Source organism: Spodoptera frugiperda, chromosome 1, assembly GCF_023101765.2.
Source record: "Spodoptera frugiperda isolate SF20-4 chromosome 1, AGI-APGP_CSIRO_Sfru_2.0, whole genome shotgun sequence".
In the NCBI taxonomy this organism is placed as follows: Eukaryota; Metazoa; Arthropoda; class Insecta; order Lepidoptera; family Noctuidae; genus Spodoptera; species Spodoptera frugiperda.
In genome coordinates, this window is record NC_064212.1 from 12,427,112 (window position 1) to 12,444,281 (window position 17,170).

Below are 17,170 nucleotides of genomic sequence, written 5' to 3' on the forward strand. Positions count from 1 at the left end.
ACTGTTTGTACAACTGTCTTCGGAATAATAATGAAGAAATGACTTTTTTCAAGGCTAGTTTTGGAAATTCAAATATTATAATAATAATGCTAAACGACTGGTTTTTCAAACATTCTCGAAATTTAAGGTTTACATATTCATAGTGGATGCAGGTGGAAGCTTGTCGTTCTACGTGGAAGACTTAGGTGGAGGTCTTTGTTCAGCAGTGGACGTCTCTCGGCTGATGATGATGATGATTCAACTACTTTTCACAAAGTCTACTACTACTACTATTCACAAAGTCGTGAAGAACGTGGAGAGCTATATAGGTACAAATTTATTGCAAAAGCAACATCTTAGACCACATGTCACTTTTCAACACAATCTCACGTTCACAATCTGTAACTTGGGCCGTTAAAATGCAGCACGTCAGTCTAGTTTCGTAAGAAGACACGGGAAAGGCGGGCTGCGGTCACGACCTAGTGCAAAAAAATCGGTTGGGCAGCCATGTTGCATGTTCGAAGTTTAAAAAGTAATTCGTCTGGCCTCGATAGTTTCCGTGTGATTAGGAGATACTCTTATGTTTTCAAGGCCAACAACGAATGTAGATAAGTGGCCATTTTGTATTTTGATTAGCTTGTAGTGATGGGAGATTGGATTTTTGGATGTGTAAAAAATAACAATAACTATTGTTATGGATTGCAGTAGAGTCTATACTAAAGAAATATATTGACTTATTGAGTATAGATCTTGCTTGGTAATGGAAAAACGTGCAGTAGATACGTACCTACTTGACTATACACTCGTGAATATATAGCATATTTTCGGTTACAAATCGCAAATGGGAGATGCCTAAATGACGTACTCAAGACATATAGTTATGCTTTTAAATATCACACTTACTACGTAATCTGCTTTAATAAAGAACTATTAAGTTCAATCAATTCTTGCAAAAATTTCATCCAAAATCTGCCAAAGCAAGAGTTTGCAACACTTGCAAAAATACCCAAACCAATTTCCTTAAAATTAATATTGCCAGGGTTAAATAAAACAGGTATTCTGAAGAACATCGGGTTATTATCGTAATTGCATTGATGGCCGTCGCAACCGCACGCAAGTACCTTTTAATTCTTAGTAACCATTTCCTCATTATTTCTTTATTTAGTTAATCTTTATACAATTCTCATCTCTGTCTGAATTGTTCTAAGGTGGTTTTTGCAATGGAAAGTGTGTAAATGGCATTTCAATGCGTGGATTTGGCATGTTGAGTTAGAACTTAACTCTCAGTGTTTTTTACTCAGTGAGCTTGTTACTAGTACCTACCTATACAATTAATTCTTAATCATTGTCAACAGCTGGTTTATTCACTAGTGGACTAAATACGAGCCTCCTTTGCATAAGATCATTTGCCATCGCCACGATTAGCTGAACTATTAGAAGTAACTCAGTAAAACACATAAATATTTGATTAAACTACACTATTAAGCTGTATTATCTACATCAATATTTGTAGTGTAAGCACAAATATTTATTATAACACATTCACAACCACTTATTGACACACAACATTGACTGACGACACTTATTAAATTGATGACCGAAGACGATTACGTTACCTATGACACTATGTCACCTATTTAAAACATTACGGTCATTGTACAAAGGAACTTCTTATTCATACTCTTTTTTTGTAGAAAGTCAACTTGCCTTGAGCGATGCGAGAGGGAGGGTCAGACTCTTACTGACTAAAAACCATCCCGTTCCCTCTCCGGTAGTCCACAGCTCCAGTTTAATTGGTTACTAAACTAAACTGGAAAACAGAAATCCTTTAGATTAGTGAAGATAGGATATTTTTAACAAATTTTTCTTTATTTTTATATGAGAGAAGGAAAAAGAAGGCTTAATAACTTCTACTCCGCACTACGCATTCTTCAAATGTTTCTCCAATGAGGTTATAGTTTTAATTGCGATAGTTTTTTACGTCAAACCGTTCGCATGCTTGCACTTAGTCAACATAGTAGGTGAATCAGCGTAACCCACTCACTTTAAACCTATATCCTATAAAAAACCAGATTTATATAGACTTATATAACTTCTTGAATCGAAAGGTCCAAGAGAGGCACGACTTTTTACTCTAACATATTATATCGAGTGAATGTAGGACAACATAGTATCAATTACTTACATAAAATCGATTAGCCAATCGGTCGCGGTTTGAAGAACAAATAATTACGATTATAAAGATTATTATTGCATGATGCACAAATTCGTCGCGCAACGTTATGTTGGGTGTCCATTGTTTTAGGGATGTCCGTTATTGAAAAGTTTCTTATGTTTTATAGCTTAGAGTCTTCTACGATAAATTGACATAATGAATTATTAAAGGTACTTATTTGTTTTGTATCTTACGATCTTCCAAAATAAATGAACGTAAAGAATTATTCAATTCGAACTAGTAGTTTCGGAGATTAACGCGTTAAAACTATTGTTTTCGTTATAATGCTTGTATAAAATAGGACTAAAAAGCCATTGTTTGTGTTAATTGTGTTTATCACAATTATGTTATGACGTCATTATACACAATACTATCTAATATTAGCCTAAAATGGGCCCCCATTAATTTTTTTCCATCACTTTTTTATTCTGATTGTAACATTTTAAAAATCTAAAGACACAACAGAGACAACCCTACGCATAGTTCTTAGTCTTAGTACGTCGGCATTCGGCAAAAGTTACATCAGTACAATGAATAAATCAATGGATGTGGCATAGCATGGCGTTCACAAAGAACTCATTACTTTTATGACCCTACGCTTGCTGTAACCGAGTTATTACTTCACGACGAACGTTTTTCTCAATAACTGAGTTTTGTTTATGAAATTGTAAGTAATTATCATGACTGCCGAATGTGTCCGATGGTGTCCAAAACCAGCACATCGACCTACCTCAAACTGTCAAATATCTTTAAAAGATTTTCGTCTTTATTGCTTTCATAATAAAACTGATAATTAAAAGACTATTGGAGCTTGACGTGTTTGGAATTTTTTAACAAAGGACAGTTTAATAACTCATTAGTTTTGCCTTTGTTAAAAAATAGGTCAAACAGATCATTAGTAGAGATCTTAATTGATCGATTTATTTCAAGTTCTTGCACAATATGGCTACAGGCGTGGCGATTATGCCTAAGGCATTTTCTACCAAACCACCTTTGGAGAATGCATGGGGATCAGCGGTTATTGGCATTATGTGATTGAGCGATAAACATACAATAGCTACTACCTACATACATTACGTATGTAAAGTCATAACTATGGTCACAACTATGGCCACATAGCCCAGGGGCTATGGTATATAACCATGGTTACAGTATGGTATGCAACCAGTCAATATAGTATGTAATCAAGGTTAGAGCACAAAAATTATGGATCATTTTTCAATTCACAAATCAGTAACAAGTTTAAATGCCATCTAATCTCAGATTTCAATCTAAACAAAACGATACAGATTCCGAAACTAATTTCAAAAAGAAAACGTCTATTAATTGAATTTCCTATCGATTTAATACCATCGATTATTTGTTCTCACTATCGATTCTCCTTCTTAGAATCGATTTCCCGAACGCAATAATGAAAAATGTGGGCGTTGATAACCGCAGGCGAAACAAAACGAAGCAGCAAGTACCGCTGAGGAAAGTTTGACGAAACGATTTGATCTCACTTTTAAGATGAAACTAACCATCGGACTCGAGCGAAATGACCCGAGACCAGTTGATTTTGAGGCGTATAGAAATATTCTTTGATAGAAAAATCTTATAAAAAGTCGTAATGAAAAACATAGCGTAACAAATGAAAATGATAAAACTGACAGAGATAAGACAAATGCTCAAATACAAAAACAATTTTAAGCCACAAACAAACATGTCACAAAATGGCAGTCTAAATGAAATAGCAATCAAAAACAACTTAGCACTAGTACTATTAAATAATACGGCACTAAATAGGACAAGGCTACTGAACTATCTAGAAAATATAATAATGCTATGATGAAAGATAAGAGGTCTAATAGTATTCATACGATAGCGAGGAAAACAATGAATTATGTAAACAGACCAAAACATCGCCTCCACAATAGGTTTATGACGCAATTATTACGTCTAGCACAATAATAGACGAATGCACTTTAACAATAATAATTACCTAACTTCAATTGTAATCTGTAATATACAATGATAACTAGAATTCAGATTTCAATGAGAATTGTTATTTTTATGATATAATCCGGTAAACGATCAGACGGATCACCTTATGGTAAGCAATCACCGCCGTCTATGCACCCGAAACAATAGAGGTGTTACAAGTGCGTTTGCGGTCTTTTGGAGGTTAAAAATTTAAGGGTTGTTGGGGAATCGGGGATTAAGAAGTTTGGGTAGGGGGTGATTGGGCATCCGGTAACCATACTCGCATAATGAAACACAACGCAATCGTTGTTTCACTTTAGTTTACTGTGAGGCCGTGGTATCACTCCAGCAGTGCCGAAGCATGGCTCTCCCACACTTGAGAAAACAAACTTTATTGACTACTGATAAAGTTCAGATTAGGTATGTTCTTACTGCAAATTGACTTTGCAGTTGTAAATTCTGTTGTTTTCGCGGTTTAATGGGAAAGGCATGAAAACATGTTGATAAAAACAAATGACGTGTTCATAAATTCGTTGCAGCCTTAAGTAGGCGTCAAAGTCAACAGAAGGCAATACACTGTCATTAATTCCAACTTATAGGCATCAAACTCTCGACAATTCGAAGTTGTAGAGATAAAGGGACATAGAGCTCAGATCTTGCATAGGTCAGTACCGACATTTTAAGGGAAGTTCAAATTTTGAACCATTTGATATTTCAAACATTCGGTAATTCGAAATATTTTGATGAGTCCCTTCAGTTTCTAATTTACGAGAGTCGACTGTATAATGATTGACTACTTCATTTATCTACAGTGTTGAAATTTAGCGTTCGTCAATAAAATTACAATTATTTATTTAGTTGTGCATAAAATTAACAAGTGCTGTTGTGACGACACCTACATTTACCTATTATTCCTTCACAGGCAGTAATTTCAATTAGTTATTCTATTACATTAGTTAAATACGGTCGTGTGTTTGGTCGCTGGCCTAGAACTCAAAATAGAGCAATAATTGAAATATTTTTAGACCCATTCAATTACATAACAACGTTGGGCCAAAAAATCTGCCTTGAGGTACGCCTGCGTGTAACCCCTTGCCTTATATAAGTTTAGGATATTTTTTTAGGAACAACAAAAGTATTGCAGTACTAAAGATAGATTTTCGTGTTACTAGATTACAATCTTTATTACTTTAATAATGACATTATTTTTCATATTACTAGTTTTTAACTAATAAAAAGAATGTCTCCAGTCGCCATACTATTCCTTCTAGGGTACCTACACCATTAAAATATCTGTCGATCTTTACCAAGAACTCATGAACGCCAAGTTCAATGTGAGCTACGTCTAAGAAAAAATGGTTTGACCGTAAGCAGTGCCATTAAATGTTAAGTATTTCAAGTTCTGTTCCTTCTAAAGCCTTTTATACAATTGAGCACATAATACGTTTTCAAGAAAGCCGTACAATAAGGAAAGGGTACACAAAAGTATGTCAATAGTTATACAGTACTTACGAAGGTAATTTATGTTTGTATTGCATTTCGATCTAATGCCTTATTGTAAACCGGACACTTAACCCCAAATTCCAAAATGGATACATCTTAACACAATATACTTTACCTGGGATCCGAACGCAAAAACCTCAGTACAGTTTGCGATCACAAAAAAAATTAAACCGTTACAAGGAAAGTCCCTAAACGAAGGTTTCTTTGTTCAAGTGCATTTCCAAGATTTAAAAACGGGGTCTCGATGACGAATAAGAATTTCTGATGACGAATTTTTGCGGACAATGTCATAATATTTTCACCTTCACGAAAACACTGGCAATTTGCATATACGCGCGAATTTGTGCCTTATTTTGTAGCGCTAAAATTGTTTATGCAAAGAGGTAAAAATGCTTAAATGGTGCAACGTTTTGATGCAAACTTTAAACTAAATCAATAATTAATTTATGTTAATTGACATTACGAAAGGTACTTACGACTGATGTCCATAGCTAGGGTGTTTGTGATACACACTCCCATCTTCAGTTTTACGACCAAAAATCCAATAAAGAAAAGTCACTTAATCGGGTCGTTTCAACCCTATCGATGAACCGTCAATTTATGAACGAAACACTCCACTCGCACTGATTCCCAGTAGATACTGATACACACTGATATAACACAAAATCTTGTTAGTCTAGTAAACTTACGTTGCAGGTCGGCGGGAACCTGATAGGCTTCACTCCCGTAATCTAATTACCCTCACCCCTTCCTACTTTTAAATAAAAATTTTAAATGTACCGGTAATTCGATTTGACGTTTAGAGAACCATATTTGAATTTTTAAATATGGAAGAGACACGTCCGCGCGACGATGGAATCCGGCGCAGACTGCGGTACTGAGCGTAGGCTGTATGCTTTGCTTTAGACATGCGGCTCTCAATCTTTCGGGTTTTCCATCTTGGAACTAAATCTCGTTTGTATTTGATTTGCTAATGTCATTTTCTATTGTTAAAGGGAAAAATATTTACGTAGTTAAGGTTGAATGGATTAGAAATCGTTTTGTTATTCATTTGTCTATTTTACTTAGCAGTGCTCACTTATTATTACTTATCTCTATGCAACACGAACAATAATTACAAAAACACTAATTTATGACAAAATAAAATTTAGTGATACATAAAATTATAGTTCCACCTATCTAGCGAAATCAACAAAAAATCTTAAAAATATTTGTACTGAATCACAAAGTTATCGAACCACAGACCAACAAACGGGCCAGTTTTATGCAACGCAAGACTTATTCATTTTGCTTCAAACAGCTATTGTGAACGAGAAATAGTGCACTTTTTCATTTTAACCATTCTCCCTGAGACTGAGAGACCAATTTACTAACAAAACAAGTGCCTAAAAGCAAAAAAGACAAACACAAGATTGAGAAACATTGTCTTTTTTTTGTTTTTATGAAATGAAAACGTTTGAGGCATTCCGGTTCGTTCTACAAAATGTGATTAATAAAGTCATCAATCATTTTGATTGGACTTATTTGTCAACATTTCCTTGGAATAGAGAGAGTGATTTATTGAGGATGGACAGTCCACAGTGGATAAAAATAGGTCATCTAGAAATTCTACATACGACATTTATTTAGCAAGGGGCTGTAGGTACATACTATTGCTTGATAGGTAAAAGTAGTTTTGGTCAGTAGGTCATCTTAGGGGCGTGTTTTAACTTCCGTCACGATCACTGCGTTAAAAAGGTGTAATATTACAAGCATGTTACATACGTATGTTACAAATACATTAATTAATTAATTACCGTCAAGTGAATTCTAGTTAAATTTAACCTCTCTAATTTGTCGTAACGACTAAACTGTGTCAGAAGTCTTTAATTACCTAATATCTTGCAGTTTCATGTAATAGTATTTATGTAAAGTTTATGCTATCATCCTACGGGCCTAGGGCGGGATAGATACATACAACTTTATCAGTTATAAACCCTTAATAATTGTGTATCTGCAATTATTTGTGATTTCTTATAATGAGGTCAATTAAGTTTTCTTTACAGTTGTCCTTTTGGAATGCCTTAATTAAACAAAAAATAAAGTTTTGACCAACTTTTCACCTGTTTTGTTATGAACCTCATAAGAATAATTAAGCATGATTAATTAAAACAGGTACAATATCAATAAGCAATCAATCGCAATAAGTCTTTCACCGTTTCTACATGAGCAAACCGTTTTAAAAACTTAAATAAACAATTTATTTATTAGTAGTTTATACTTATTAGTAGTATATATAGGATCTTGTACTCAATAGAAATGGAAACCAAGTTATATAAGGCAGGGTATACATTACGTAACTTCAGTATCCAGGTCGATATTCGAGTTCCCAGTGACCTAGACGTCTAGATTGTCTTACGTCGGAGACAGGCAGGCGCCTGGCACCGCACCAGCAAAAACAGCCTTACAATCTCCAGCATAAGGTTTGAAATCGAATAGAGACGATGTGTTTTTTGGGTCAACTTTTGCGGGTGCGAAGTGGACCAGAAAATGTCTGGAGATCGTTAAGTACAGAAGTTATTAGATATTCTCGGTCTGTGAAGTTTAGTGGGGAAGGTTGGGACTTGTGATATGAGTAGTTTGTTATGATGTATCAGTCAGAATAATTTTGTTCAAGTTCTGTGCTAGGCACACTTTTATGTAAAAATAAGTCGGGTTTTTCTTCCTGACGCTATTATAACTCTAGAACGCACGAACTGATTATTACAGTTTTGCATTCGATAGGAAGCTCTCAAGCTCCGTGAGGTTTATAGCAAGAAAAGCAGGAAAACAGGGAAAATCATTGGTGGCGAAATGGAGTTCGCCGGGTTTGCTAGTATTTTATTTATGCACACTTGTCTTTGACATAGAAAGCTAAAAGGGCAAAATGCGACACAGGTCCTGACAACATCACACAATATCCACTACGTCCTGACAGGATAAGCAGAGCTGACGTAAATTGACATTAAAGCGACCGAAATGAATTATTTACAAGAAAGGTCTACATTAAATTAATAATTATAAGCCACACCAAAGTAACAGGTGTATTAGAAAATCCTTTACAGCAAAACGAATTCTCTTTGCATAACCTTTCACAATTTATGGAATAACGCCAGAAATAGAACCTGGATTGAGTAATATCTGTACTATTATCATAATTACACCTAATTAATACATTCTCAACTTTCCTTTGCAGAGAGAGAATTGAAAGAGTTTATGAAGGGCACCTGGGTGCCCGACTGCGACTGCGACGAGTTGGAGTGCCGAGAGTCGCTTACAATTTCAAAGACTTTTTTGGATTTCATTACTGTCTTAATTAGGTGCCAAAGTTGAAGAATCCAACTCCTTATATAAAATTCATCTAAAATATCATATTATTATAATAATTTGATGGTTTGTGTGCATCAAAAATCGAACAGATTACGAAGCATAACATACCGAGAAACATAGGCTTCATTTTATCTCGATAATATTCCTAGATCGGGACCTTCTTTTTTCTCAAGGGAAATCTCCTAGATTGGTCAGACCAATCCAAACGCGGAAAGCTAGTAAGTTTTATACCTATACTATATTATATACTATGTAGTGCAATGTTTTATTATAATGTACCTAGTAATACTGTTGTAAATGCCAAGGTCACAGATACACATTTATTAAACCATAAACAGTAAGTAAGTACCGTCATAAAATTTCAGCGAGAATTTTCTTACAGCAGTTTATACGATACTGAATAAGTGGTTTTATTACATGGGCAATAAACCTCAATTTTGAACGACTCTTTTTGATCAGGTATTTACGCATGAAGTTAGATGAATATACACAAAATACTATACGAAAATATAAGATTTTTAAGCTATATTTTTGGATAGTAAACCTTTGTCGTTTTGGTCGACTGGTCTTAAGTTCAACTGCAGAGTTTTAATAGTAAAGAATTATTCGATTTTATTTAAAAAAATATACAATATTAAGTTATTTCTTTCCATTTATATTTGGACGTATTATCGCTGCTTCCAGTAGTAAACATGATCAATCTAACACGCTGGCTACATCAAAACCTCATCAATCACGTCTCGATAAAACTTCTGTACAAATAGAAGATGTGGGACGCCAATATTTCTCATATAACGTTGTAAATAATGTTGTAAATATTATGTCTTCATAATATTTATTTCATAATTCTTAGAGAGCATTATTATAAAGATTTTAATTGTTAGTAAATTTTAATTCTAAAGCAATAAAGCATTTGGATTTGTTTTTAATTGTTATAAACTAAGTTATCAGTGTACCTAAATTCCTAGATACCTCAATATGGCAATAAATCATAAACAGACGTGTGTGGAGAAGAATCATCAAGACATAAGAGACATGAAAATATAGAAAAGAGATGTCATACATCAAATCCTTTAAAATTGCACCTAAGTAATCATATTCTCGCCCAAGAGACCCCACGTGCTACTCGTATCAAAAGGCCCATAAAGTATACAGCCGTACTATTCTGTAGTTTGTGTACTGATATGTTACGAAACTAGAACGACACACCATACATACGTAGTATGAAATATGGTGACGTACCTATGGTATACTGGCCCTACTTTAGTTATGCAACAAGTATCGTTGAATTTACGCAACAAAGTGACATTTTACGAATATTTCATAGGTAATCGTATCGCAAAGAAGATCATATTAAGTATCTAGGTAATAACATAATCTGTGTGAGTTATATGACCATTAATTAAAATTAAAGCCATAAATCGCACTAATATTATAAATGTGAAAGATTGTTTATTTGAATGTTTATCCGTCAAATTTTAATTTAATTGGGTATACCTAAAGACAGGGCTAGCTGTTAGAATACTTTTTATATCACGGGAACGCAGGCGAAGCCGCTGGTAGAACCTAGTTATTTCCATAAAGCAATGAAAAGTTCCTAAAATCAATAAGACAATAAATACTTAATTTAAAACATGTAATGTTTTATTTTACATAAGAATTATGTATTTATAAACAACTTGAAAGGAGGCACGGTACTTACAAAACCACACTACCACTTTGTTGATCCACGAACGCCTGCCAGATTTTAATAGCAAAGTCTGGCAACTACTACTTGCTCACAGCTTTTCACAAGGCGATTTGTAAGTCACGACATCAACATACTCTTCTTAGTTGTAAATTCACAAATAGTGATATAACAGATACGGTAACAAATACTAGAACACAAAATGGGATGATTGATTGTTTTTGTATGAGAATTACTAAACGATTTAGTAGTTCTAGCTTGCTTTCTTCGATTTCTGGTATGTTATTTGAGCTTGAACATAGTAAAGGATCTGGAACAGATTGTTAGGTTAGGAACTAGGATGGGAAGTAAAATATAGGATAGGAAAAATAGGATGAAAGGGAAATTTTGTCTAAATATGTTTAAAAATATAAATAAATAAGTTTCTTGAAGAGAATGATACCTAAACACATTTCCTATATTCTTTTAATGAGATAAGCCCGCTACATCCTCCCAAAACCACCTGTAACTCCTATAAGCCAGGATCTACAGTAACACAAAGTAAAGTCTAAAGTGTCCCTGGGACATGAATGACTGTCTTAGATCCCGCAACGAAATAAATCAGAAGATATTATTAGAGGAGAAGAAATAGAACATTTCCTATGTGATAACGTTGGGCTTATAATCCTGGAATATATAAATATAGGTACTTACATAGTCGCCTGGAGTAAGGAGTGGGTCGGAGTTGTCTCCCGACTTGGATGGACGCGAGGAGTTTCTCTCTAGGCGTTACTTCACGGCGGGGCGGCGGCAACTTGCGGTCAGACGCCTGATGAAAATATATTTATTTTATAAAATGGTAATAACGAAAATTGTTGATATTTTAAATTACAATTCTATACAAGCAAGTAGTTTAAAGAAAAAATGTTCTTACCTTTTTGAGTGGAGGTCGACTTCTAATGAACTCAAGTATCATTGCATGAGCGTCTTTCTTTACACTGTAAGAAAATCAAAATTTTAATAATACGATAATGGTTCAGTAAAAAAATAATTGTAAAAAGTAGTGGAGTAACTTTCAGCTTAGACAGGAATACAAACGTGTATAACATACCTAATATTTTATATATTAGATTAGAGCAATAGAACAATCAGACTAAAAGCAGGATGATAGATAAAATATAGAGAAATGTTATAAAAAATTCATCAAAAGTATTCTTACCTTGGAGGTATCGCGCCGTCAACTTTCCTTAGCGTGTACCTCCTGGACCTAATATCGTCCATTAATATTTCGTACGGCGTTAACTCGTACTCTATTGGTGTCCTTGAATAATTTACTTTCTTTAATTTTACACCCATCCGTAACTCTCCTATGACTTGCATCCAAAACCGCGCCTGAAAAATGTTAAGAGCAATTAGTTGCATGTCGGGTTTTTGCTATGAGAATTTCTGCAGGCGTTTACTTTTATTCCGTATGTGCTTAAAATTTTTGAATTCGAATATAATTTAGGTTTGACGGGTTTTTAATCAAGCCAATAACATTTTTTCATAGTAAACATTGTAATTTGGTTTTAAAAAGTTCAGAATTACCAATAGAGACAGGTATTTTAATTAAGTATCCGCTTGCAAGGAAGCCTTGACATGCAAAACATTAACTTATAACCTATGGTATGTAGTTAAATTTTAATGGTTGAGCTATGCGACATCTATTAAAGCATGCATTCTAGGTAAATCTATCTTTGGCTACACCTCATAATTTTACAAGGACAGATGTTTGGTATTTACAAAATTAAAAGCAAATAGGTAACTTTACGATCAGTCTTCCTTTCTACGTACTTGTAATGCTCTCCATATCCTTCGGTTTGACTACAATTAGAAATAACAACGTGTTACAAATATGTCACATGTACAGGGTTAGTTATAAAAGTTAATAAACAACAGGAGATGGTTAGATTATGCAAGTAAATAAAAGCATTAGTTATTTTGTGTTTATTCTGATCAGTTTTATGTGATATTATTTAACATTCAAGTACCTAATACTGTTAGTTATACAAGTTAGTAAATAAAGCATCTGCAGACCACATAGGGACAGAATTTAAATTGGAATTTCCTTAACTTTTTAGTATCGTGAAATCTAAATTTCAAAGTTTAGTATGACAGTCCTGTCCTGATTTTAAGCAAACTAAATATGGCAGTGGTCCGTTCTGTTCAAGGAGTAGACCCACTGAGATTAATTGTCAAACACCAAAGTTCGCTATTTCATCACCATCATAGTACCTACATGACATCATCACAATATGATTTGTCTCCAAACAACTCCAGTTTTCACGCAGTCAAAGATAGCCGGTAAAAAGTAGGCATAAATACCTTGCATATATTATGTACAGGAATTCTCATTACCAGGCCTGAGTGCCATAAATATTTACGCGTAGACTAAGCTATGGTCATATTGGTAAGAGCGGAGCTTTTAGCGATTTTACACTAACAACCGTACTCAGAGTCATTTAATGGTTACTTAACCTAGTCCTTAGTAATTGTTTTCGGAACAAAATCGTTACTAAGGAATAGTTTAACAGCCAATTCCAATAACCTACCTGTATCTGTAGATTTGCTTACTAGAGATACAATTTTGACATAAGCTACATACAAAATGTGTCAAAATTCTACCTCTGGTAGGCGATAGGTAGGTTATTGGAATGGGCCGTATAGAAACGTCACGCCTTTTATCCCCAAAGGGGTAGGCAGAGGTGCTCATTACGACACGTAGTGCCGCTATACAATGCACACGCACTTTTCACCATTTGTGTTAGAAGTCCCATGTAATAGGGTCCCATGGAATAGTTTAAGTAACCATTAAATGTCTCTGAGTTCGTTAGTGAGTTTGTAATCTTAAAAAAAGTATCGTCATTTATCAGACAAGCAACTTTGATGTGTGTTTAGATATTTAGACATTTACATAGGTGCGTCATCTTTTAACAAAGGAAATTGATTTTTCCTCCAATCGCGTCGCTTATGTGCCCCAACACTATCCTATCACGAATTACTTTAAAATAGCTAGGAACATTAATAATGCATTGCGAGTGCTTTAACCAACGCACAACAATCTGCATGCGTTTCTTCGGGAATTCGCACGCGATTATAATAATTATAGTTTAGCGAATTAGGCCTAATGTCCTTTGTTGGTGGTCTCAGCCTACCTACTACCTTCCTACCTAAGCAAAGTTAAAGATATCTTAAGCTACATTAACGTCATAAAAACTGTAATAATTAGTCTCGGTTGTTAGTAAATCGCTATGGTTATTGCACATTCATCACATTTCAAGACCAGGTAATGTCTCACCCAGTCTGAAAACCGTAGCGTGTCGAGATGCGCGGCGGAGTCCTCAGCGGCTCCCATGTCCCTCGCTCCTCCGACCCGGACCCTCGCGAGGAAGGAGGCCAGTTCCAGCGCTTCAGCGACGAGGGCTCGACATACAGCGCGGTAGTGCGCTGCAGCGGCTTCGCGGGCACATCGCCCACCACCGCCACAGTGCCAAACGCAGCGCTGAAAAAGAAAACAGTACCGTAATTACAAGTTAGGTAGATGCGCGCGATTCCAGACAGAGGGCGCGATGGGCGCGATCCTCGAATCGCCAGTAGCAGCGCGACAATCGTTGCGTCGTGTGTCGCGGAATGCTGCTCATGAATATGAGCCTCTAGCATGGCTTGAAACTAGTCGAGTTCCTCGTCAAAACAGTACGTGAGTAAGCCGATAACATAATAATTAAGTTAGGTAGATTTTTAGACGTGGGCAGACCTCCCACTTGGTGGACAGATGACATCGTCAGAGTCGCGGAGAGGCAGTGGACACAGGTGGCGGCTTGTCGTTCTACGTGGAGGACTAAGGGGGAGGCGTTTGTTCAGCATTGGATATCTCTCGGCTGATGATGATAAGATTCTTAGACAGGTACAATTTCATATTATAAATAAAAACATCGTTCTTAATTTCTTTTTCCCTTAAAAATAAGACTATAATTCTAAATGGGCCTAGTTTTTAGATGACTTTTAGCCAACTATATTAGAACTAATAGGTATTAGTTAAAATTGTGATAGCTTACAGTTCGTTATACTGTAATAAAAGATAACCTTTCCCCTCTAGGGAATAACACCGTGGTATAGGGTTTTTCCAAATTGGAATTGTAGTCATAGAACTAAAACGTGAAATGGTGACGTCATTATGATTAATATTTTAATTTTGCACGATAATGCTAACTCTCGATACTTTATGAAGATAATGAAAAGATAATTTTTAATAACTTTGGGATATCTAATCAGTTTTATTATTTCGTAATTTAGTTCTATGCACTCTAGACTGTTGGACGCCGATAGGAATAACATTGAACGTCAAATATGCTGGTCTATCTTTGTCTTTTAGCTTTTTCCCTCAAGCGAGTGATAGAGTGATCTAGTATATTGTTAATTATAATAAAGACTTAAATAAAACATAATACTAAAGACTCAACGAAGTTCAACTAAGTGCACATTCAGAATGATGAGTACCTAAGTCAAAATATTTCATCAACTGATTAAGATTTCTCCCAAGGTACCTAAACAATCAATTAAAATTTTACATTACCTATTATATCATAGCTACATTTTGAAAACCATCAAAACTGCAACCACAAAAAGGACCAATGAAAAACATCGCAAGCCCACACACAAGTAAATAGACTCGCATATTTTGCTAACGACATGTGCATATAAATTATTGTGGCAATCAAACGTTCGGTACCTAATTGACATATAGGATCCGATGATGGATTACCTGACGGATGGAGCCACCTACATCACGTCTTCGAGATATTAACGTGGGTCTCGGACCGAATCTTGAAGAAGAATAATCCAGATACATTTTACATAAGTACCACCTAGTGGAAAGAATAGGATCACCTATATTCATTCTGGATCATACCATCAGTACATATTTTTTTATGGAATAAACGAGGAACGAGTAGACGGCTCACCCGATGATAAGCAACACCAGAAGAGACACATGTGCTTTTTAAAAAGGAGTACGTTCTTTTCCGGAAGGTTTGAAGGTCGTATCGTTTCGGAAATACCACTGACAACAGCTCATTTTTCATTCATCTCTTGTTGATGATTCACAGATAAACAGATGTGACATTTTTTATGGAATAGGGAGCAAACGAGCAGGCAGGTCAGCTGATGGTAAGCGATCAACGCCGCTCATGGACACCCCCAACACCAGAGAAGTTAAAAGGTACGTTGCCGGCCTTTCAAAAAGGAGTACGCTCTTTTCTTGAATGTCGTATCGGCTCTTGTTGATGATACACAGATTAATAAATGTCACCACCAGGCAAAACCAGAGGAGACACAAGAGACATAACCCTCTCTAATTATATTACCCTTTCAAAGAGCAATGTTAACTTCTCCGACATGAGTAGAACTGCATTATAAGTTGGAATAACTGTTGAGTGTCGTCGCCCATAGATAATGTGCGCACGTTCCCGTGCAGGCTGTTCTGAATGGATGACGCCCTCCGTGAACGCTTATGTTTGCAAATCGAGTCGTGTGAATGTAGTTTAGTTACTGGTCTATGTAGGTATGGGCAAGTATATATGTATTTCAAGTTATGCTGTGGATTTATTTGCCGTACCTACAATACGGAACATTGTAAAGAAAGACAGATCTCACAGGGCTTATACTATGTCTAGAATCACCGTTCCATGTTTAGTTTTGCAGAGCCACTAAAAATATAAACGGATCAAAAATTGTAGATCCTTGCTTAATTATTGCTTAGATCAATGCAAATATCCAAGTCCCCTCAGTGGCCTCAATCAACATAATGACCTTTCAAAAACCCATATTAATACACAAGCCTATTAATTTTCGCATTTTTATTAGAGGTTGGCAATACTCGTATGTCTCAATTAGAACGGTATCAGAATGGGTCGTACGCAATTCGACATTGCATATGGTAATGATAATGTACAAGCCTATAGAAATACGCATAAACTGTAAAGTGGGTCATAGAGGGCCTTTGGACTTAAAATACTACTTTATTGATGGTGATTTGAAGATTGACCAGAATATACCTGTCTACTCTCCTGCTCATACTGACGGTGTCATAAAGTCTGATAAAGGAACTACACATTTGATTCTGTACTCTTAGTACTAGTTTGCTTTACGGATTATCTGATAGTAAGGAATCGGCGCCGCTCTTGGACAACCGAAACACAAGAGGCGTCATCAGTGCGTTACCGGCCTTTTGGGGATAGGAATTTGAGATTTTGGGTACCATAGATACATCTAAATCTTGAATCAGCAACAACTAAACACTAGAGTACATTATCAAGTCGTCAGTAAGTCAAATTTACCGTCCTTTGTCCGCCAACATGATTCAACATGTCAAGGGCGTTGGGGGGCAATGGGGGCAAACACGACCACTTTCGCAAGACGCCTTTGTCCCGGCACCGAATCAACGACCAGATAATAACGAG

General features: G+C 35.7%; 1 protein-coding gene across 4 annotated transcripts in view; it reads right to left on the minus strand.

Moving 5' to 3' along the window:
- LOC118273551 (protein spire) overlaps positions 1-17,170 on the minus strand; it is a 181,926-nt gene that overhangs the window by 44,961 nt on the left and 119,795 nt on the right. For 3 of the 4 annotated variants that reach the window (XM_035590586.2, XM_035590584.2, XM_035590587.2), the window contains exons 5-9: positions 14,011-14,214; positions 12,507-12,536; positions 11,893-12,065; positions 11,608-11,671; positions 11,388-11,502 (exon numbers count right to left, since the gene is read on the minus strand). In XM_035590586.2, coding sequence (XP_035446479.2) covers positions 11,388-11,502; positions 11,608-11,671; positions 11,893-12,065; positions 12,507-12,536; positions 14,011-14,214 — 586 coding nt within the window. The remainder of the gene's footprint in view (positions 1-11,387; positions 11,503-11,607; positions 11,672-11,892; positions 12,066-12,506; positions 12,537-14,010; positions 14,215-17,170) is intronic. The other variant, XM_035590585.2, reaches the window with a different exon arrangement.